General features: G+C 38.1%; 1 protein-coding gene across 1 annotated transcript; it reads left to right on the top strand.

Moving 5' to 3' along the window:
• Nucleotides 1–18,547: 18,547 nt before the first annotated feature.
• LOC113619251 (ethanolaminephosphotransferase 1-like) lies at nucleotides 18,548–20,410 on the top strand. The gene is given in 4 exon segments (XM_027104036.1): nucleotides 18,548–18,577; nucleotides 19,527–19,554; nucleotides 19,557–20,213; nucleotides 20,334–20,410. Coding segments are annotated over 4 exon segments (792 nt in total).
• Nucleotides 20,411–23,498: the final 3,088 nt, after the last annotated feature.

The following is a 23,498-nucleotide window of genomic DNA, read 5'->3' as shown; positions in this document are numbered from 1 at the left end:
AAGAAAAAAATGGTCATGAAGAACCTAGGGGCAAGACAGGAATAAAGACACAGACCTACTAGAGAATGGACTTGAGGATACAGGGAGGGGGAAGGGTAAACTGGGAGAAAGTGAGAGAGTGGCATGGACATATATACACTATCAAACATAAAATGGATATCTAGTGGGAAGCAGCCACATAGCACAGGGAGATCAGCTCGGTGCTTTGTGACCACCTAGAGGGGTGGGAGGGAGGGAGACGCAAGAGGGAAGAGACATGGGGACATATGTACATGTATAACTGATTCACTTCATTATAAAGCAGAAACTAACACACCATTGTAAAGCAATTATACTCCAATAAAGATGTTTAAAAGAAAAAAGTCAGATAAAAAAAGATCTAGTGTAAAACTTTGAGAAATAGATTACCAAAATGTTTGTTTCAGTCAGAGGAGTTCCTGTCCTAATTATTAACACCTAATCATGATACTTCAGTCTTTGACTATGTTTCCTGATTGCCCCATTGTCAATGATACATGGGGTGTTAGACTGAGAACAAAGTTAAGACAAGGTGTCAACTACCACATTTGGAATGGATTGAACCTGCCTTCTACCCCTATTGTTAACACCCTCTTTACACCTTTCTTTTGATACTGCCTAGGTCAGGAAGGGGTATATTGGTGGACAGGTAAGACTGTACAGCTGGAAGTACTTGTCTACTCTATTTATAACCTTCTTGATGGGAAGAATTATTCTATACTATGGATAGAATTGATTTCTGCTTCTGTGGACAGTTTCATCTACTTAATTGTCAGCCCACTCTCCTTTGCTGCATGTATCCCCAAATAATTCAATGAGACAACTGAATCAAATAAAATACATTGAGTCCCTGTTTTATAGATAAAATGAGAGATCTTTTACCAGAAAACATATTGAGAGATTAAACAAACACAGGGAGTAGATTTTGAACAGCTTTCCAGAAAGATAATGGGATTATACTGAGTCACATTTTCTTTTAAAGTTCTCCTTATACATCACCTGTTCATACTTGCAAGGCAGCTTGAGTGGTGTAAGAGGGAGACTGTAATCTAAAAAGAAAACAACCTCTACTCATACCAAGGATGTACCTAAGATTCCAGCTGTCCTGGTCCAGAGCTGTAAAAAATGTAACATTAAGGGACTATGGAGAGAGCCTTGTTTCTATGGGTACTGAGAGCCAGCAGATATAAGTTGTCCAAGTCATGACATTTACCAGGCAAAAGTGCCCCTTCATTTCTGTAGGTACCATTTTCTTCGAGTGTAAAGTAAGAAAGATTCTAAGCTCCTATGCAGATCTGAAAATCCTATAACTTTAAGTAAATATGTACTTTTAAGCCCATGGATATGGTGGAAATGCCAGCTACAGGCACTTGTCCTCTGAAGCACATCAGTCTGTGATGATGTGTCTGTTTTGAGCTAAGCTGTCACTCTGATTTCTGTCTCCCAGTCCCTGTCCCTGGAGCCACTCAAAGGACAGAGCCACTCAACTGTGCGACATAAACCAAAGAGAAGTGACAGTCATGCAGCGGTCTCAGCCACAAACACGTGTCTTGCAGGGCGTTGCCATAAGCATTCAACCCTTGGAGCCACAAGGGCAATAAACTAAGTCAAAGGAGGCAAATGCATCTACTCAAAAATATGGCTGGCTGACACTTCATAGTGTATCTTGAAAGAAAAAGAGAAATTCAGTGATCTAAAATGATGGCAAAATGGCTACCTAAAAGATCATATAATCTTTGGATACTTTTGGTTTCACTGTAGGACACTAATATTTCCAAATAAGAGGAATATAATTGGTATTTACTTCCTTTGTCATTCAGCGGATTCATATTAATCAAATAAATTCATCAGAATGCATTTTGATATAACCTGACTCCATAGAAACTTTATTGCAACTTAGCCTTCCTTTAAATGTTTGCATGCAATATGTGACTGATATTTTTAATCAAAACCACATTCGTGTACCCTAAATCCCCTACAGCCCTCATTAAAAATGAAAAGTCTTCTGTCTTATAACTCCTGAGGTCATTGAATTTCCCAAACTCACCCTTACCCCTTCCTGAATTTTATTTTACTACTTGGTCAACAGGAACTGTTTGCTGCATTTGGAGATTTTAGGTCTTATTTGTCCAGTGTAAAACTTGGCACTGAATCCTAAACTAGATTTGCCACATGGGCTTTATGGGGAGATTCTAGGTGAAATGAAATATTTTGCAAAGATAATAATACTCTCATAGTCTCCATGTAGTAAATTGTCAAGTGTAGTGACAGTCTTTAATAGCATTTTCTCCTTTTATTTTTTTAGCAGTGAGCAATAAATATTTTCTCCTACGCCCAACACACACATAAGTTGACCATTATTTTCTGATGAGAGGGATTTGTTTTGCTTAGACACATAAAGCCTTTTAAAAATAAATATATATATATACACACACACAAGGCATATGAAAAGGCATATCTCTATGTGATGGTATAAATTGGCTGACTGTTTAATCGTCTGTATTTTCCAATTTTCTCTTATTATACATTATTTACAAAGTTTCTCTAGAGAAGATTCTTCAGATGTTGTACACATTTATACACATCTATTGCTGAAAATTTCTCCAAATAACAATGGACGATGCTAGGATATTTTTGATTGTTGGCATAGATCTTCACAAGAAGCTGAGAGGGGATGGAAGCATTTGGGATTCAGAGGTAGAAGAATTGGCATCTAAAAGCAACACAGAGGATGTTTTCTTAGATGCCCATGATTAGGAACATTTTCTCCCTTCTTTTACCTTCCAAATCATAGCAGGTTAATGACATTGCCTCCATAGGGAAGCATGAGCCTGCCATCTCAACAGTTGGAAGAATTAACTTGACTTCCAAGGGAAGCTGCACAGTAGTACCAAGCAATAAAGAGCCTGGAGCCCAGGAATGAGAAACAATTAGACATCACTTTATTAATGCTTAATGATGCAGAGCAGGCATATAGCAGAGCTGATTTGTGTTCTGTCTTGGCCAATGATTCTCACATAATGCCAGTGTGCTATTATAAATGTCTCTGTTCTGTTGGCTAGGGATCAAAGAAGCCAGGAGATGAAATTATCCGGGGAACCTTATTATGACATATTGGAGAAAAACCAGAAAATGAGCAGTGTGGATACCACTGTCGATCTCAGTGCAGGTTGGGGAAATGTTATATACTTTTTATATTTGGTTTCCTAAGCCTAATTCTTAATAGGCATGGTTAAATCCCACTGAGAATTTCTGTTCCTAATAATGCATTAAGCATCTCAGTTGGAAGTTTCCATAAAACATTTTCCCCTCCTTTTTTCCCTATCATACTGCAGTGAAAAAGGATTAAGAATATACTGCACAGGTGCAAGTTGCAGCTGTTGAGGGTAAACTCTGTTCTACTATATTAATTCATATCCTACCAGGGGAATTGGAGAATAGTTTAGTTCCCATAAAAAGAAAAAAAAAGTTGTCTTCATCAAGAAAGAAAGAAATTTCTTATCCAGAGTAAAACACTGTTTGTGGCCAGAGGGGTCTTTATAAATACAATTTCCTAACCCAGTCAAACAATCATAGAAATAAAAACTCCTTGGTTTTGGTTAAAACTTATTTATTTAAAGTTATATATATGTGTGTGTGTGTGTGTATGGGTGTATGTGTACACATATACAGTATGCTGTACATATATGGTATAATGACACATACACAGAAAACCTCAAGAAGCTACATTTTAATAAAATATTTAGTGATCAAGGCCAAATAAGCAGAATCACATAGTCAGAGCCTTTTATTGTGCTTAATTCCTGGGTCAAAAAAAATCAATGACAAAATATACATTTATATTACATATTCATTTCAAATGTAGATCATATATCAAGGCATCCTTGCCATAAAAATATGGTTCCATCTTCTTTATTTCCTGTAGTCTCATGTATAACTGTGTATGCTTATTGCTTGTGTTCACAGCCATGACCTCCAATGTATAAGCTTTGAACTATTAAATGAAGGTTCACATATGCTCAGTCTGGTAGGAAAGAAAGAAAGAGAAAGAGGGAGGGACAGAGGAGAGAGAGGAAGGAAGGAAGGAAGGAAGGAAGGAAGGAAGGAAGGAAGGAAGGAAGGAAGGAAAGGAAAGGAAATAAAGGGAAAAAGAGAAGAGGAAGAGGAGAAGGGAGGGGGAGGGGAAACGGAAAAGGAGAGGTCTTGCAGCACATTCTCCTTCCCAGACTCTATGGCTCCAGGGTGATTTTTAACTTCTAGGAGCCTCAGTTACTTCAGAATGGATAATAGTTCCTGACCTGCTTGTCTTCCAGAATAGTCATAAGAATCCAACAAAATCATGATCAAAGATCTGCTGTAATCTATAAAGATGTATATAATCATATTATGCTCTTTGTAACCCATATCACCCTGTGCTGTGATATTTTCATAAAGTCTTCTTGGCTTTCCTATAATGTTTCAGAAGAATCCATTGCCTCTCCAAGAATTGTGTAACTTTTACATCGTTATGGTCACTTTCAGCTCTGTTTTCCTCACAAGTATACTAAACTCTCTAACCTACGGGAGCCATTTTATCTTGTGACCATTCTCTTCTCTCACCTGACTCAGATTTTAGTTGAAATCCCTTGAGTTCATGAAACAGCAGTCACACGGGGCAGGTTTGCCACAGAAGTTGACATTCAGTGTCTGTACATCCTTTGACCTTCTCTGTCAGGGACAGTTCTCACACTTTATATTTCTTTGTCCATCTCCATTAAGTCATCTTCCATTCCCCCTCTCTTTCCCTTTTCTCTTTTCTCATCTTTCAACAACTCCCAAGTTCATGTTTATTTTTAAAGAGCCATATATCTGCCACTGATTTCCTATCTCATCTAAATAAGGACAGGTGAGAAGATGAAGGACATCTCAATTTTAGCACCCAACACAGCAAATAGAAAAAAGACCATGCATTCTAGAAAGAAATGGTGACAGTCCATTTTGGATAGGAAAACTGATTTAAAGAACTGTTTTATATAATGTTTTATTTTATTTTCATGTTTTATATTCCCAAGTCTAAAAATCACAAGTATATGGTGCATATGTCCTCATTTCCTCTTTACTAAACCCATGGCGGACGTTCCTAAACAAACATGACCTTCTGTCTAGAATTCAGAAATGACATTAGAATTCTTGTGAATAGAGAGCTTCTGACCAACTCTGGTACTCTATAGATTGTACCTCTTTTCCATCCATACCTTAGAACATCTGTACCAAGGCAGGAATGAGGAGTACTGCATTAATTCTTTCAATAAGTATATACTTATATGTTGGGTACTTTGATCATTGCTGAGAATACACAGGTAATGTTTTCACAGAGATGATAGTCTAGTGGAGGAAACACCAATGCCAATAAATAAGTGGCAGGAAATTTAACAGATGATGTGACTGAAGTATGGTTGAGGCCTTGTAAAGGCACATAAGAAGGGGTGATCAGTGTACAACTGAGATTAGCAAAAAACTCACAATGGAAGAAGTACTTTATATCTGCCTTGAGAGTAAATGGAAGTTTAAAAGATGAATAAGTTAAGAGACCAGGAAAGGCATTCTGGGAAAGAGAAATAATATGAAAAGTGTACACACACACACACACATACACAAACACACACACATATATGTATATTACCTCTACATATATAAACAAATGCAATGATAGTGATTTTAAAAATAGGTATTTTACAAATAAAACTCGAACAGTATTTTTGCTATTCAATATTTTAATTAAATTACATGGTAGGTATGCTCACACCATATTCTTCTCAATGATAGTGATTTTTTTATATTGTGTACCAATGCATCTTTAACGTCAAAAAGAGTAATTGGCACAGAAAGGGTGCTTAATAAATATCTGATTAATTTAATTGAGAGATATATGAAGAAATGTCCTCTTTCTTTGTAGGCTCTATTTACCTAGTTCTTATACCACTCCAATGGGAAACTATTTTGGGTTCTATGTATATCCTCACAGAACTTTTAGGTAGCCAAGTGCAAAGTATAATGCTTTTTGATCTGTTTGATTTTTTGCCAGCTTTATTAAGGTATAATTGGCATATAGTAAATGACAAGTGTTTAACATACATAATTTCATAACTTATAGACACACTCACGAAACCATCTTCAAATCAAGGGAGAGAAAATATTTATCACCTTCAAAAGCTTCATTGCAGCCCTCTGTTATTTCTCTTTCCCCCAATCCCTGCCACCCCTACCTCTATCCCCAGGCAACCACTGATCTACTTTCACTATAGATTAGTTTGTATTTTCCAGAGTTTTATATAAATGAACATACAACATATATTCTTTTTTTTTCTGGCTTCTTCCATTCAGCGTAATTGTTTGAGCTTCATCCATGGTGGTACATGTTCCTTTAACTGCTGAGTAGTGTTCTGTAGTACTGTAGACCCATTTGTGAGTTTTAAGCAATTGGATGAAATTGTCATTTTACATGCATTGAATTCAAAATGAGCTAAATCTAATCCTATTGCTAGGCTAGTTTTCTACTACTCTCTGCTCTTCTTTGTAGGAATACTATATTATTTTTTCCCCATGAACTGACTGTTTTGGTTAAAGGCCTTTAGTCTTTCCATATGCTAATCACTAGCTTAGAAAAACATCCCCTTGACTGTTCATGTAGTGAATGCCTATTTATCATTAGGAGCTCTGCATTTGAACATCTCTAAAATACACTCTATCTGATGGGAGTGTTCAACTTCTGTTCTCTGTTATTTCAGAAACTTGTGAAGATGCTGGAATTACCCAAGTTACCCAGTTCTGTGGGTATGCCACTTAGGAATTTCTGTGCATTTCTTTCTTACAGAGCTGCAGCAATGCTAAGGTTTTATAGCACTCCAGAGATTTTGGCAAGAAAGAGAACTACTGAATTTTAATTTTAAGATATATTTTAAATATATATTTTAAAATATTTCTTTCAGTATTTTGTATTTACACTTATGGAGTAGTATTTCTTTCCCTTGCCAAAATATTTTAAAAAGTTATCACTGAATTTATATTTATCATAAAATGGGTTGCATTTGAGAATTAGAGAACTTCACTACATCAGGATCGAGTACTGCTTATAAGAACATTCCTTTTAACCTTAGGACTTCGGATGTAGTGCCTTGAATGTCATCTATAGCAGATATGATTCAAAACTGAGCACTTGGGCTTCCCTGGTGGCGCAGTGGTTGAGAGTCTGCCTGCTGATGCAGGGGACACTGGTTCGTGCCCCAGTCCGGGAAGATCCTACATGCCGCGGAGTGGCTCGGCCCGTGAGCCATGGCCGCTGAGCCTGTGCGTCTGGATCCTGTGCTCCGCAACAGGAGAGGCCACAACAGTGAGAGGCCCACATACCACAAAGAAACACAAAAAACAAAAAACAAAACAAAACAAACTGTGCACTTAGTATTTGCAGAGACTTTGCTGTTTTAAATATTTTTGAGTGTAAACCCCACGTGATAATTTTATGAGCATTGATTTTGTAGACAGACAGACTTAGGTTCTAATTTCCAGCTCCAAGATTTACCAGTCATGTGTCACCACATATCTGACATGTATGCATATATGCAAGTATGTACATGTGTATGTATGTACAATATGTATGTGTGTGTCCAAAGGTTAGCTCAGTACCTGCTATATATTAAGTACTCCATACTTGATAACTATTATTAAGTGTATCCGGGTTTTGGCCTCGCATCCTCCTTCTGTCAAGCATACTTATGTATGTAAGCAGAGGGTTTAGACCAATTGACACTTTGGAGAGCTTCCCCAGTGCTGTGTCTTTCTGCTCCTCTCCTAGCTCTGACTCTACCTATTCTCTTGGACCATTCAGCACCACTGGGAACTCAGACAAATATATCTAATGCATGCAATGACAGCAGAGTCTCCACAGAAACCACCAGGAGACAAAGCTGGAAATGTCTTCCTTCCCCCTGGCATCTTTTCCCTTCCTTCTCCCAAAGCCAAAACACCAGCTGTACAAAGTATAGACAGAATTACATACTGAAAGTTTGGGCTACGGTATTCAAAAAACCCGAAACCAAAACAAAAAACAGTGAAGGATTTTGTGTACAGTGGAGATGGAATTCAGGAAAACTTCCAGCTTAGGCATAGATTCCTCCACTATGATTTTTTGTTCACTGGTTCTCAAATGGACTGGTTCCATTATTACAGATGTCATAACAAGAGATCTGTAGTCCAAATCCAGTCTGAAAAATAAAGAGCTTGAACAAAAATTGAATTATTGATAACTATTCCTTTTAAGATTAGAAGAGCTGACATAAAGATCTGAAATTCTAGTCTATGTTTAGATATCAGGAGACCTGGTACTCATGAGCTTTATTGTTGCTTGACAAGAATCACCTATAGCTTAGTAGAGACTGCTGTGTTTTAATTAGCTACATTCCTCATCAGTGCCTATGGTTTTATATCAGGTATGTTTCATTTGTTTACATCATCACTTATCTGCTTGCTCCTCTCAATAGAAGGTGACAGTGAATAGTCCAGACTAAAACCTGTTTTTGGAAAGGAAATGTTTCTTCATTAGTAAGGTAACTCAGCTTTCTTCAGATTCAGTGCTCCCATTATCCATTCTTTTTTTATATTTTTATTTAATATTGGAGTATAGTTGATTAACAATGTGTTACATTGTTACAGTGTACAGTAAAATGATTCAGCTATACGTATACATGTACCTATTCTTTTTCAAATTCTTTTCCCATTTAGATTATAACAATGTTGAGCAGAGTTCCTGCTATATTATCCATTCTTAAGAGCAGTATTTCCCATGGGGCAGCACATAACTGCATCAAAAGTACCTGGAATGCTTATTAAAATGCTATTTCCTTGGCTCCTAACTAGGCCTACTAAATCAAAATAACTGAGATTAAGGCCCAGGAATATGAATGTTTAATAAATTCCTAAGATAATCGTACATAAATTTAAAGACTGCTGTCATCCCCAAAACTTTAGAAAATTGATTCTTCTGGGCTGACATTAGGCATGAGTAGTCTGTTATGTTGGAAAGACTCTGGAATTAACATATTTCTGGGCTCTCTGGTGTAAGAGCATTTCAAGGTCTTTTAGGTAAATTATTATAAATCATTTTATTTGCATCATGATTACCATTATCAATTTCATCATCATCTTTATCATAACATGTACTCTGAGTTGGCACACTCAGTACTTTAGAAGAATTCCCTATACAACCTGAGCACCAAGGACATAGGTGAGAACAACCCCAGGGATCAAATGACAGAGTATATATTTTAGTTTAGAAATATTTTAGTACAGTGGTTCTCAACCGGGGACACTGTTGTCCTTCAGAAAACATTTGGCAATGTCTGGAGATATTTTTGATTGTCTTATATTATGTAAGTGATGTTAGTGGCATTTGGTGAGTAGAGAGGCCAGGGATACTGTTGAATATCCTACAGGGATGCTGTTAAACATCCTAACACACAGAGGAAAGCTTCCCAAAGCAAAGAATTATCAAGCCTTGAAATGTCAAAATTGTTGCGCTTGAGACATCCTGCTTTAGAATTTTCTCTCAGATTGTAATGCACTAAATGCCAAGAATATTTACTTTGGATCATAGTTCCACTTCGGCTCATAATTCCACTGCTAAGTGACGGCAGCAGAAATTTATGGGGCACAGGAGCATGGGAACTTAAGGGGGGTCTAGGATTGGAAAATACCTACAGTGGTACTTAATTACATAGAGTGTATAATCCAAACTGTTTGGCCTTGTGGTTCAAAATCATTAGCACACATCAGAACTGCCTAGAGGATCATTAAAACCCAGATTTCTTAGCCTCATCCCCAGAGGTTCCAATTGAGTAGGTCTGCAGTGTTGCCAGTAATTTGCATTTCTTACATGCTCCCTGGAAGTGCTGATGCTTCTGGTCCAGGGACCACCCTTTGAGTACCACTGTGTGTCACTCTCTGTCTGTCTGGTCCCAGTCTGTCTTTGGAACCTTATTAACTGTCTCCAGTCAAGCATTTGCAGCAAAATGAGGTGGAAATCCTCTTTGATTCCTCTTACATATGCTGCTTATTTCTTTATTTATTTGCTCATTTTTACATAGGTACTTTAATTCTGTTTTTATTTTTCTCAGAATGGCCTTTATTGTCATGTTTCACAGCATCTCCTTTTAAGAAAATAGTGCCAGGAAAAAAACAAAGCACAAATCAATAAGCAGCTAACAAAACAATCCTTTTCCTTCCCCTTTAGCAGACTTAGCAATTATTGATATAATAACTGACAGTATTTTTCTCTTCATTTGGTTAGAGGCAAATTTACATCCAACCTCCTAAACAAAAATTAACTGAATACTGTGAATTACAATTTGCTAATGTTATACCTTTCTTACTTCCTTTTTCTTTTTCACTCATTATTTTCCCCTACCTCCTGTTTTCTGCTCCTTGCTATTTTTAAATTTTGTTTTATAACATGTTTATAAGAATTTTATATCTTTTGAAAAACAGGGCAAGGTATAAATTATGAATAATACAGCCTTCAGGGTGTCTTAAAATGCTACCACACGCAAGAATTTCCCTGCTTTCACGATCTTAAAATAATATTGTAATGATTCTCTCTTCTGAATGCTCATAGAATGTTATTTATACCCCTTGTATGTCATGTTTTTTAATGTTTTAATGTGTTATATTATTCAGTATTTGATAACTTAGTAGAAAATATGTAACATAAACATAAGTCAAGATACAGCAATAGGACAGAAGCCCCTGAACTCACCTTGTAACTTAGGTAATCTAGTGGTACAAACACTTCTGGGATCAACCTTGACATGTGACCTTGTCCTGTAAGCAGGTGCTTCTCTAGGACTGATTTTAACTTTATAGCTGAATAGAACTGCCAGATTACAGTGTATGTGTATGATCAATTTTGTGACATACTCTGGATTGTTTTCCAAAATGGTTGTGCCACTTTCCACATCTCACAGCACCAGATGAGAGTTATTCTTTCTTTAATGCTTTAGCAATACATTGGTAGGGTCATATTTCTTAAATTTTGCTAAGTCATTCAGAAGGAGTAAAATATCGATAGTATTTCATTATGGTCTTGGGTTGTCTTTCTGTGATTGAAATTGGAAATTAATTTATCTTTATTTTATTTTTATTTTTTGCCTATCTCATTTCTTTCTTTTAAAGAGATTATAAAACAGTTATTATTTTTTTGTGATAACTTAAGTACAACAAATACAACATTTGTTTCATAAGACATTAAATGATGTCACCAACATACTCTCTTTTGCTCTGGTCCAGGCTACTGGTTTCAGAGAAAATAAGCAACACTTATTGCACAATCATTTTATTGCAGGAAAATGATTTTAAAAATGGCAGAATTAGAAGGGCAAGACATTCCTTTAAGCCCTGGTTTCCCAATCTCAGTTGGCCATCTCCTACATTCTCTTAAGATTATAAACACCAGATACAACTCTAATTGTCATGGACATAAAATGAAAATAATTTTATTTCCAAGGCCAATTTATGTTAAAATTATCTTCTAATTAAGAGGGATCTGCCAAGCCTATTTCTTCACCCTGTTTTGTAAGAGATCTTGGGCCTCACAACCATGTTTCTACTACGGGAGCCTGTTTAACCTGTTTCTAAATCTGATTGTATCTGAATGACCCAAGATTTATAATCAGACTACCTCTTCCTGATATTTGGGAGTGGGTTTGAGGGACACTGAAGCGTCTGGACAGGTTGCATGAACAGAGGACACAGAAGCTCAAGAGAGACAGGGCAGCAAAGTAAGACATGCATTCAGAAGGAGGGCAAACCATTCTGCAAAGACAGGGGGAAGATTGAAGTAGACACACAGAGAAAAGCTGAGAGGAAGATAGGGAGCAGTTGCCTGGGTTCATAATGGTTTTCCTTGGGTTGAAAATAATCACTATTGGGCTTCCTTGGTGGTGCAGTGGTTGAGAGTCTGCCTGCTGATGCAGGGGACACGGGTTTGTGCCCCGGTCAGGGAGGATCCCACATGCCGCGGAGCGGCTGGGCCCGTGAGCCATGGATGCTGAGCCTGCGCATCCGGAGCCTGTGCTCCGCAACGGGAGAGGCCACAACAATGAGAGGCCCGCGTAGAGGGGAAAAAAAAAAAAAAAGAAAAGAATCACTACTAGTAATGATACTTTTTGAGAATTTACTATATGCTGGCAACTGTTCCAACCCTTTTACCCATGATATACTGACTCTTTCAACGCTTACAGCAGTAAGATGACTAAATACTCTTAGCAACCCTAAAAATGGAAGAAGAGTTTATCTATCTATGGTCTCAGAGCTTGCAATGAGAAGAGCAACAATCTGAATTTAGGCTGAATACTCCAGAGCCTAAGTTTGCTCTCTTTCCCTCTCTCTTTTAACTTTTATTTTAACTCTGTTTCTTTTTTCCAAACAAGTTTTATTTTGAAAAGTCCTTCTTGGTCCCTAATATTTTTTTTTCTTTTTACATCTTTATTGGAGTATAATTGCTTTACAATGGTGTGTTAGTTTCTGCTTTATAACAAAGTGAATCAGCCATACATATACATATATCCCCATATGCCCTCCCTATTGAGCCTCCCTCCCACCCTCCCTATCCCACCCCTCTGGGTGGACACAAAGCACTGAGCTGATCTCCCTGTGCTATGCGGCTACTTCCCACTAGCTATCTATTTTACATTAGGTAGTGTATATATGTCCATGCCACTCTCTCACTTCGTCCCAGCTTCCCCTCCCCCTCCCATGTCCTCAGTCCCTCCTCTACATCTACATCTTTATTCCTGTCCTGCCCCTAGGTTCATTAGAACCATTTTTTTTTTTTTTTAGATTCCATATATATGTGTGTTAGCATACGGTACTTGTTTTTCTCTTTCTGACTTACTTCACTCTGTTTGAAACTCTCTAGGTCAATCCACCTCACTACAAATAACTCAATTTCTTTTTATGGCTGAGTAATATTCTAATGCATATATGTGCACATCTTTATCCATTCATCTGTCGATGGACACTTAGGTTGCTTCCCAGTCTGGCTATTGTAAATAGTGCTGCAATGAACATTGTGGTACATGACTCTTTTAGAATTATGGTTTTATCAGGGTATATGCCCAGTAGTGGGATTGCTGGTTCATATGGTAGTTCTATTTTTAGTTTTTTAAGGAAACTCTATAATGTTCTCCATAGTGGCTGTATCAACTTACATTTCCACCAACAGTGCAAGAGGGTTCCCTTTTCTCGACACCCTCCCCAGAATTTATCGCTTGTAGATTTTTTGATGATGACCATTCTGACTGGTGTGAGGTGATACCTCATTGTGGTTTTGATTTGCATTTCTCCAATAATTAGTGATATTGAGCATCATTTCATGTGTTTGTTGGCAATCTGTATATTTTCCTTGGAGAAATGTCTACTTAGGTCGTCTGCCCATTTTTGGATGGGTTGTTTGCTTTTTTGATATTGAGCTGAATGAGCTGCTTGTATATTTTGGAGATTAATCCTTTGTCGTTGGTTCGTTGGCAAATATTTTCTACCATTCTGAGGGTTCTCTTTTCATTTTGTTTATGTTCTCCTTTGCTGTGCAAAAGCTTTTAAGTTTCATTAGGTCCCATTTCTTTATTTTTGTTTTTATTTCCATTTCTCTAGGAGGTGGGTCAAAAGGATCTGGCTGTGATTTATATCAGAGAGTTCTGCCTATGTTTTGCTCTAACAGTTTTATAGTGTGTGGCCTTGCATTTAGGCCTTTAATTCATTTTGAGTTTATTTTTGTGTATGGTGTAAGGAAGTGTTCTAATTTCATTCTTTTACATGTAGCTGTACAGTTTTCCCAACACCGCTTACTGAAGAGACTGTCTTTACTCCATTGTATATTCTTGCCTCCTTTTTCAAAGATAAGGTGGCCATATGTGCGTAGGTTTATCTCTGGGCTTTCTATCCTGTTCCATTGATCTGTATTTCTGTTTTTGTGCCAGCACCATACTGTCTTGATTACTGTAGCTTTGCAGGATAGTCTGAAGTCAGGGAGCGTGATTCCTCCAGCTCCATTTTTCTTTCTCAATATTGCTTTGGTTATTTGCGGTATTTTATGTTTCCACAAAAATTGTAAACATTTTTGTTCTAGTTCTGTGAAAAATGCCATTGGTAGTTTGATAGGGATTGCACTTAATCTGTAGATTGCTTTGGGTAGTATAGTCATTTTCACAAAGTTGATTCTTCCAATCCAAGAACATGGTATATCTCTCCATCTGTTGGTATAATCTTTAATTTCTTTCATCAGTGTCTTATAGTTTTCTGCATATAGGTCTTTTGTCTCCTTAGGTAGGTTTATTACTAGATATTTTATTCTTTTTGTTGCAATGGTAAATGGGAGTGTTTCCTGAATCTCTCTTTCAGATTTTTCATCATTAGTGTATAGGAATGCAAGAGATTTCTGTGCATTAATTTTGTATCCTGCTACTTTGCCAAATTCATTGATTAGCTCTGGTATTTTCCTGGTAACATCTCTAGGATTCTCTATGTATAGTATCATGTCATCTGCAAACAGTGACAGTTTTACTTCTTCTTTTCCGATTTAGATTCCTTTTATTTCTTTTTTTTCTCTGATTGCCGTGGCTAAAACTTCCAAAATTATGTTGGATAATAGTGGTGAGGGTGGGCCTTGTTTCTGATCTTAGAGGAAATGGTTTCAGTTTTTCACCACTGGCAATGTTGTTGGCTCTGGGTTTATCATATATGGTCTTTACTAGGTTGAGATAGTTTCCCTCTATGCCTACTTTCTGGAGGGTTTTTATCATAGACAGGTGTTGAATTTTGTTGAAAGCATTTTCTGCATCTATTGAGAAGATCATATGGTTTTTATCCTTCAAATTATTACTCTGATATATCACATTGATTGATTTGTGTATATTGAAGAATCCTTGCATTCCTGGGATAAACCCCACTTGGTCATGGTGTATGATCCTTTTAATGTGCTGTTGGATTGTGTCTGCTAGTATTTTGTTGAGGATTTTTGCATCTATGTTCATCAGGGAAATTGGTCTACAGCTTTCTTTTTTTGTGACATCTTTGTCTGCTTTTGGTATAGGGGTGATGGTGACCTCATAGGATGAGTTTGGGAGTGTTCCTCCCTCTGTTATATTTTGGAAGAGTTTGAGAAGGATAGGTGTCAGGTCTTCTCTAAGTGTTTGATAGAATTCACCTGTGAAGCCATCTGGACCTGGGCTTTTGTTTGCTGGAAGATTTTTAATCACAGTTTCAATTTCAGTGCTTGTGATTGGTCTGTTTATATTTTCTATTTCTTCCTGGTTCAGTCTTGGAAGGTTGTGCTTTTTTAAGAACTTGTCCATTTCTTCCAGGTTGTCCATTTTACTGGCATAGAGTTGCTTGTAGTAGTCTCTCATAATCTTTTGTATTTCTGCTGTGTCAGCTGTTACTTCTCCTTTTTCATTTCTAATTCTGTTGATTTGAGTCTTCTCCCTCTTTTTTCCTGATGACTCTGGCTAATGGTTTATCAATTTTGTTTATCTTCTCAAATAACCAGCTTTTAGTTTTTTTTTGTTTTTTTTTTTTCAGTACGTGGGCCTCTCACTGTTGTGGCCTCTCCCATTGTGGAACACAGGCTCCGCACGCGCAGGCTCAGCGGCCATGGCTCATGGACCCAGCCACTCCGCAGTATGTGGGATCTTCCCAGACCGAGGCATGAACCCATGTCCCCTGCATCAGCAAGCAAACTCTCAACCACTGCACCACCAGGGAAGCCCCCAGCTTTTAGTTTTATTGATCTTTGCCATTGTTTCCTTCATTTCTTATTCATTTATTTCTGATCTGATCTTTATGATTTCTTTCCTTCTGCTAACTTTAGGTTTTTTTTGTTCTTCTTTCTCTAATTGCTTTAGGTGTAAGTTTAGGTTGTTTATTTGAGATTTTTCTTGTTTCTTGAGGTAGGATTGTATTGCTATTAACTACCCTCTTAGAACTGCTTTTGCTGCATCCCATAGGTTTTGGGTCATTGTGTTTTCATTGTCATTTGTTTCTAGGCATTTTTTGATTTCCTGTTTGATTTCTTCAGTGATCTCTTGGTTACCTAGTAGCATATTGTTTAGCCTCCATGTGTTTGTGTTTTTTACAGTTTTTTTTTCCCCTATAATTGATATCTAGTCTCATAGCATTGTGGTCAGAAAAAATATTTGATATGATATCAATTTTCTTATATTTACCAAGGCTTGATTTGTGACACATGATATGATCTATCCTGGAGAATGTTCCATGTGCACGTGAGATGAAAGTATATTCTGTTGTTTTGGGGTGGATTGTCCTATAAATATCAATTAAGTCCATCTGCTCTAATGTGTCATTTAAAGTTTGTGTTTCCTTATTTATTTGCATTTTGAATAATCTGTCCATTGGTGTAAGTGTGGTGTTTAAGTCCCTTACTATGATTGTGTTACTGTTGATTTCCCCTTTTACGGCTGTTAAAATTTGCCTTATGTATTGAGTTGCTCCTATGTTAGTTGCATAAATATTTACAATTGTTATAGCTTCTTCTTGGATTGATCCCTTTATCTTTTTGTAGTGTCCCTCTTTGTCTCTTGTAATAGTCTTTATTTTAAAGTCTATTTTGTCTGATATGAGAATTGCTACTCCAGCTCTCTTTGATTTCCATTTCTATGGAATATCTTTTTCCATTCCCGCACTTTCAGTCTGTATGTGTCCCTAGGTCTGCAGTGGGTCTCTTATAGAGAGCATATATATGGGTCTTGTTTTTGTGTCCATTCAGCCAGTCTGTGTCTTTTGGTTGGAGAATTTAATCCATTTACCTTTAAGATAATTATTTTATATGTAAGTTTCTATGATCATTTTCTTAATTTTGGGGGTTTTTTATTGTAGGTCTTTTCCTTCTCTTGTGTTTCCTTCCTAGAGAAGTTCCTTTAGCATTTGTTGTAAAGTTGCTTTGGTGGTGCTGCATTCTCTTAGCTTTTGCTTGCCTGTAAAAGTTTTAATTTCTCTGTCAAATCTGAATGAGATCCTTGCTGTGAAGAGTAATCTTGGTTGTAGATTTTTCTCCTTCATCGCTTTAAATATGTCCTGCCACTCCCTTCTGGCTTGCAGAGTTTCTGCTGAAAGTTCAGCTGTTAACCTTATGGGGATTCCCTTGTGTGTTATTTGTTGTTTTGCCCTTGTTGCTTTTAATATTTTTTCTTTGTATTTAATTTTTGATAGCTTGATTAATATGTGTCTTGGCATGTTTCTCACTGGATTTAACCTGGATGGGACTCTCTGTGCTCCTGGACTTGCTTGACTATTTCCTTTCCCATGTTAAGGGAGTTTTTGTCTATAATCTCTTCAAATATTTTCTCAGTCCCTTCCTTTTTCTCTTCATCTTCTGGGAACCCTATAATTTGAATATTGGTGCATTTAATATTGTCCCAGAGGTCTCTGAGACTGTCCTCAATTGTTTTCATCTTTTTTCTTTATTCTGCTCTGTGGCAGTTATTTCCAGTTTTCTCTCTTCTGGGTCACTTAACCATTCTTCTGCTATTGATTCCTTCTAGAGAATTTTTAATTTCATTTATTGTGTTGTTCATCACTGTTTGTTTACTTTAGTTCTTCTAGGTCGTTGTTAAATGTTTCTTGTATTTTCTCCATTCTATTTCCAAGATTTGGATCATCTTTACTATCATTACTCTGAATTCCTTTTCAGGTAGACTGCCTATTTCCTCTTCATTTGTTTGGTCTGGTGGGTTTTTACTTTGCTCCTTCATCTGCTGCATATTTCTCTCTCTTCTCATTTTGTTTAACTTACTGTGTTTGGGGTCTCCTTTTCGCAGGCTGCAGGTTCGTAGTTCCTCTTATTTCTGGTTTCTGCCCCCAGTGGGTGAGTTTGGTTCAGTGAGTTGTTAAAGCTTCCTGGTGGGGGTGGGGGTGGGACTGGTGCCTGTGTTGTGGTGGATGGGGCTGGACATTGTCCCTGTGGTGGGCAGGGTGCATCCAGTGGTTTGTTTGGGGGAGTCTGTGAACTTAGTATGACTTTAGACTGCCCATCTGCTAATGAGTGAGGTTGTGTTCCTGTCTTGCTAGTTGTTTGGCATGGGGCATCCAGCACTGGTGTTTGGTGGCCTTTGGGTGGAGCTGGTTCTTAGTGTTGAGACGGAGATCTCTGGGAGAGCTCCCAGCAATTAATATTACCTAGGGCTGGGAGGTTTCTGGGGTCCAGCGTCCTGGACTCAGCTCTCCCACCTCAGAGGCTCAGGCCCGACACCTGGTCAGAGCACCTAAACCCTACCAGCCACATGGCTAAGAAGAAAAGGAAGAAAAAATAATGAACAGACAGAACCCCAAGACAAATGGTAAAAGCAACACTAAGCAGACAAAATCTCAAAAAGAAAAATATACACACACAGTCACAAAAAGAGGAAAAAAAGAAAGGAAGAGAGCAACGAAACCAATAAACAAACCACAAATGACAACAATCACTAAAAGCTAAGCTAATATAAACATGAATCCAAAACCAAATCAAACACAGAAGGTAAACCCCAAGTCTACAGTTACTCCCAAAGTCCACTGCCTCAATTTTGGGAACACTCGTTGTATTCAGGTATTCCACGCATGCAGGGTTTATCAAGCAGATTGTGGGATTTAGTCCACTGTTCCTGAGGCTGCACAGAGAAACTTCCCTTTTTCTTCTTTATTCACACGGCTCCTGGAGTTCAGCTTTGGTTTTGCCCCTACCTCTGCCTATAGGTAACCCTCAGGCATCTGTTACTCACCCAGAGAGGAGTGGGTTAAAGCAGCAGCTGATTAGGGCTCTCTTGCTCACTCAGCCCAGGGAGAAGGAGGGGTAGGGTAGTCATAATTTTGATGCGGGGACAGCCTGCGGTGGCAGATGTCAGCGTGTAGTTGCAACAGCCTGAGCTATGCCCTGTGTTCTCCCACAGAATTTGGCCTTAGATCATGAGACCCTGGCAGTGGCATGCTGCACAGGTTCTTGGTAGGGTGTGGGTAGTGACCTGCGTTTGCACACAAGACTCTTGGTGGCAGCGGCGGCAGTAGTAGCTCTCCTTTGCCCACCTCTGGGGTCCAAGATGATAGCTGCAGCTCACGTCCATCCCTGGAGCTCACTTAGGCAGTGCTCTGCCATTTGTGAGCACATGGAGCAGGAAGCCCCTCTCCTTGAGCACCTGAAACGATGGTCTCTTGCCTCTCGGCAGGTTCAGACATTTTCCCGGACTCCCTCCCGTCTAGCTGTGGCGCACTAGCCCCCTTCAGGCTCTCTTCATGCAGCCAACCCCAGTCCCCTCCCTGGGGTCTGACCTCTGAAACCTGAGCCTCAGCTCCCAGCCCCCACCCGCCCCGGTGGGTGAGCAGACAAGTGTCTCAGGCTGGTGAGTGCTGGTCAGTGCTGATCCTCTGTGCGGGACTCTCTTCACTTTGCCCTCTGCACCCCTATTGCTGCATTCTCCTCTGTGGCTCTGAAGTTCCCTACTTGGCTGACTCCAAATCTGATAAATTTTCTGGCTTTCTGCTGGTTGTGTTCAATTTTCTGCTTATGGCATACTTTGATCCCGACTTTTATGCTTCAGTACCAGGTCACAAGCATGTACCTGATTGGGTTTGGATTGTAGTGGGCATCCTCAACTTCGTAGCCTGCACTCTAGATGGTGTGGATGGAAAGCAAGCCTGTAGAACCAATTCCAGCACCCCATTAGGGGAGCTTTTTGACCATGGCCTGGATAGTTGGTCATGTGTTTACTTTGTTGTAACTGTGTATTCCATTTTTGGACGAGGATCATCTGGTGTCAGTGTTTTTGTTCTTTATCTCCTGCTCTGGGTAGTTTTATTTTCTTTCATCCTGTACCACTGGGAAAAGTATAACACAGGGATTCTTTTCCTGCTGTGGGGATATGACGTTAGCCAGGTGACTATTTCTTTTGTCTACATAGTGACTGCGATTGTGGGAGTTGAGGCCTGGTATGAACCTTTCCTTTTTAATTTCTTTTATAGAGACCTATTCACTGCAATGATCATTGGTTGTGCATTATGCATGACTCTTCCAATGAGTTTATTAAACTTTTTTAGAAGCTATAAAAATAACACCTTGAAACACAATTCAGTCTATGAAGCTGATGCTAGTGACCGAAGCCTAGCTGATAAAAAAGGACCATGTTGGTTTTGTTTTTGTTGTTAAAAGGAATATGTATGTAATCTAAGTTGGCCAAATGAAGTTCAATTTTATGATTTTCTTAGCACTATTAAGATATAAAACTCTTCTTGTAAATTTGAAGGTAATTTGAAAGGAGTTGCTGGAGTTCAGCATAAGAAATCTGAAAACTCTAACCAACCTACTAGAAAGCATAACTGAGAAAAGTAGAGAGAAAAAGGAAGGAAGGAAGGAAGGAAGGAAGGAAGGGAGAAAGGAAGGAAGGAAGGGAGGGAGGGAGGAAGGGAGGGAGGGAAAGAAAGGGTTAGATGGGATGATATTGAGTAATACATGATTATATACTTTTGGCACCTAGATACCCCCATTCCCAAAGGAAGCTATATCTCCTAGGCTTTTCATTTATAAGTGTCATTGACTTTCTTGTTTTATTAAGGCTGTTTGATATTCTTTAATTTGCATTTTAAGGAATCTCAATTTCTTGGAAAAGACTGGAAAACTGAGATGAAACTGGAATGCATTTGTTTGAGACAGGGAAATATTCCAAAGTGAAACAGATAATAACTGATATGAAGAGATTTTACCAACAATGTTCTCATGCTGAAACCCATTACACTTTGGAATTTGGGGTCAAACAAAACTGTGTGCAAATCTTAAATCCATTACTTACAGGCTATGCAGTCCAGCTCAGAGTCTAGCAGCACATAGAAGGTGCTTAATTAATTATATTGAATAAACTAATAAATAAGTGGGTGAATAAACTTAGCAAGGTTACCTAACTCTCTTGTAGAAAAAAGGCTATGGGACTATAATGTTGCATTGTAATCTAAATGTTAAGTTCCGTGCAATTCCTGAGCACAATACAAAATCTACAATAGCTTCCCTTCGCTACTTCTTAGTGAAAAAATTGAATGAAAATGAACATATCCAGGACAAACTTAAAGAAAAAAAGAGAACGAAAGAGAAAGAGAGAAGGGGAGAAATAGAAAAAGAAAGAAAGAAGAGAGGGAGGAAGGGAGGGGAGAGAAAGAGAGAGAGAGAAAGAGAGAGAGAGAGAAGTAAATCCTTTGAAATTTAACTAAATTTCTGAAAGAGGTTTGCATATAACCCTTACATTGGGTTTAACAACCTTCTAGAAATGCCTTTTACCCACTTTATCTTCAGTCACTGACTACCTCTGGGCATTGGTTTCTATAGGTAGTATTCGGAAAAGAAACCACTTTATGATATGAGTAGGATTCATATCCTTTGCTATAAGGGAAGTTGATATGATATTTTGTCAAAAGAATTCATCTGTATGCACCATCACTATTCTCCAAGGGAGTGATTGCTGTGCCGCATAGCAAATTATACAGGCTACAGACTGACAAGATCAGAAGAAAAGTGCCAAAATGGAAAAGGTTACCATAGGTATCAAATAAGATGTCACCCTGATTAACATATACACAAGTTTGTGATACATTTATAGAAAATATTGCACTTGGGGAGTTGCTTTGTGTGAAAATTTCTGCAACAACCTGGTTTCATCATTTTCTGCTGGCAACCCATATTTATAAATTATTTTTCACAGAACAGTTGTAATATTGCAAAGTATACATGTCTCAATTGTGCTCTTAAAATAACTAGTCTTGGAATTGGAAATATACAATTAAAAATAAAACTAGGATTTTAATAGAGTGGAGTTAATTTAGAAGATTTTTAACCAGCAGCCTGGGATAGGCAAGAATTGGCCACATTTCACTTCTTATAATTGACATAAAGGAAGAATAAAGAACTTCCTTCCTGAAGTGGCAGGCCAAGTCTTGATGCATTCCTTTGCTTTCTGGAAGTTTATGTATGCGTGTGTGTGTGTGTATATGCTTTTTGAAGAGTTGGGAGGAGTCCAGGGGCTTTGTAGGACCCCAGGTTCAGCACTTATATATATACATGTGATTCTCCCTGCAACAGCAATAAGTGTCACTAAAACTCATCACAGTAGCTTTGCATTCCCACAAGTGGCCATTCTATGCTTTAGCAGAGTGTTTCTTCAAGTATAATCCCAGGACAGCCCTCTTCACTATCACTTGGAGTGTCTGTTTAAATTGTGTTTCCTGAGCTCCACCATAAACCCATGTCATTTCTGGTACGGCAGTGGAAGAATGTGCAGTGGGAAATTTGCAATTTGAAAACCCCTACCATAAACAACACAAAGTAGTATACTGCAGTGACTAAGGGAAGATATTAGAACCCAATTGCCTGGTTTCAAATTTATTTTCCACCAGCTAGTTATCAGTTGTGAAACACTGAGCAAGTTACTTATCTTCCTTGTACTTCAATTTCTTCATCTTTAAAATAGGCACAGATACATATTATATAACAATACCTAAATTACATATACATTGTTAAAATTAAATAAATTGATAGTGTAAACAGTTTAGAGAAATGCTAAGCTCCAATGTTAATCAATATTATTTTAGAGGTTACCAGGTATAGAAATGATCTTAACTCATAAGGGTTTTCCCAAATTCCCCCACTATTTCATAGTATTGCCTTTGTTTTGATTTCTCAGCTCCATGAATGTGAAGATTATGTTAATTTGCTCACCTCTTTGCCCAGTGCCTACGATATTGTACTCTGAATAATTTTTAAAATTTGAGTTAATTTAACACTGCCCGCTGTTTCCTTATTAGAACCAATGGCAGAAGAATAATGGTTAACAGCTTACTGTCTCATAGGAAATTAAATTTAATATTTTAGGATTGAGAAAAGTGTGTGGACTCTTCAAACCCAGAAAGTTTCTGGACTTTAGCAAAACTTTCCTCATAAAAGACTGGCTTGCACCCCTTTATCTTGTTGCTTTTGTTTTTTCCTTCTCCTTTTCTCATAAAAGGCCCTCCATAGTCTTCTGCTTGACTCCCACCTTCATCTATTCTTATTTCCCCCAATCTCTTGCTCAGCTCTGGGTCTGGACACATGATTTACCTGTTTTACCAAGGACCAAAACTCTTTTAGCTAGGAGTTACCACACCTGCTGCACTTTCTGCCTGAAAAGTTTCTCGAAACCTTCGCCATCTCTATTCAAAATTGTTTGTCAATGGATCTCTGTCTCCCTCTGTTCAGTGAGTATCTAGTGGTGAGGAACCTTGTCTCATTCATCCTTACATCACCAGGGCCTGACACTGGGCATCAAACACACTCCCACTGAAAAAAGGAAGGAACCCAGAACACGACAGCATAAGATTCTTCCATTTGCTTATGTTCTCCTCTCAATCATCTTCATGGACATCAACCTAGGTTATGATTATCTTAGGAG

The sequence above is a fragment of the Aethalodelphis obliquidens genome, unplaced genomic scaffold (genome assembly GCF_003676395.1).
Source record: "Aethalodelphis obliquidens isolate GAN/ISIS:26980383/991018 unplaced genomic scaffold, ASM367639v1 scaffold6, whole genome shotgun sequence".
In the NCBI taxonomy this organism is placed as follows: domain Eukaryota; kingdom Metazoa; phylum Chordata; class Mammalia; order Artiodactyla; family Delphinidae; genus Aethalodelphis; species Aethalodelphis obliquidens.
Note: the sequence above shows the minus strand (reverse complement) of the source record. Positions and strands in the feature narration are given on the sequence as shown.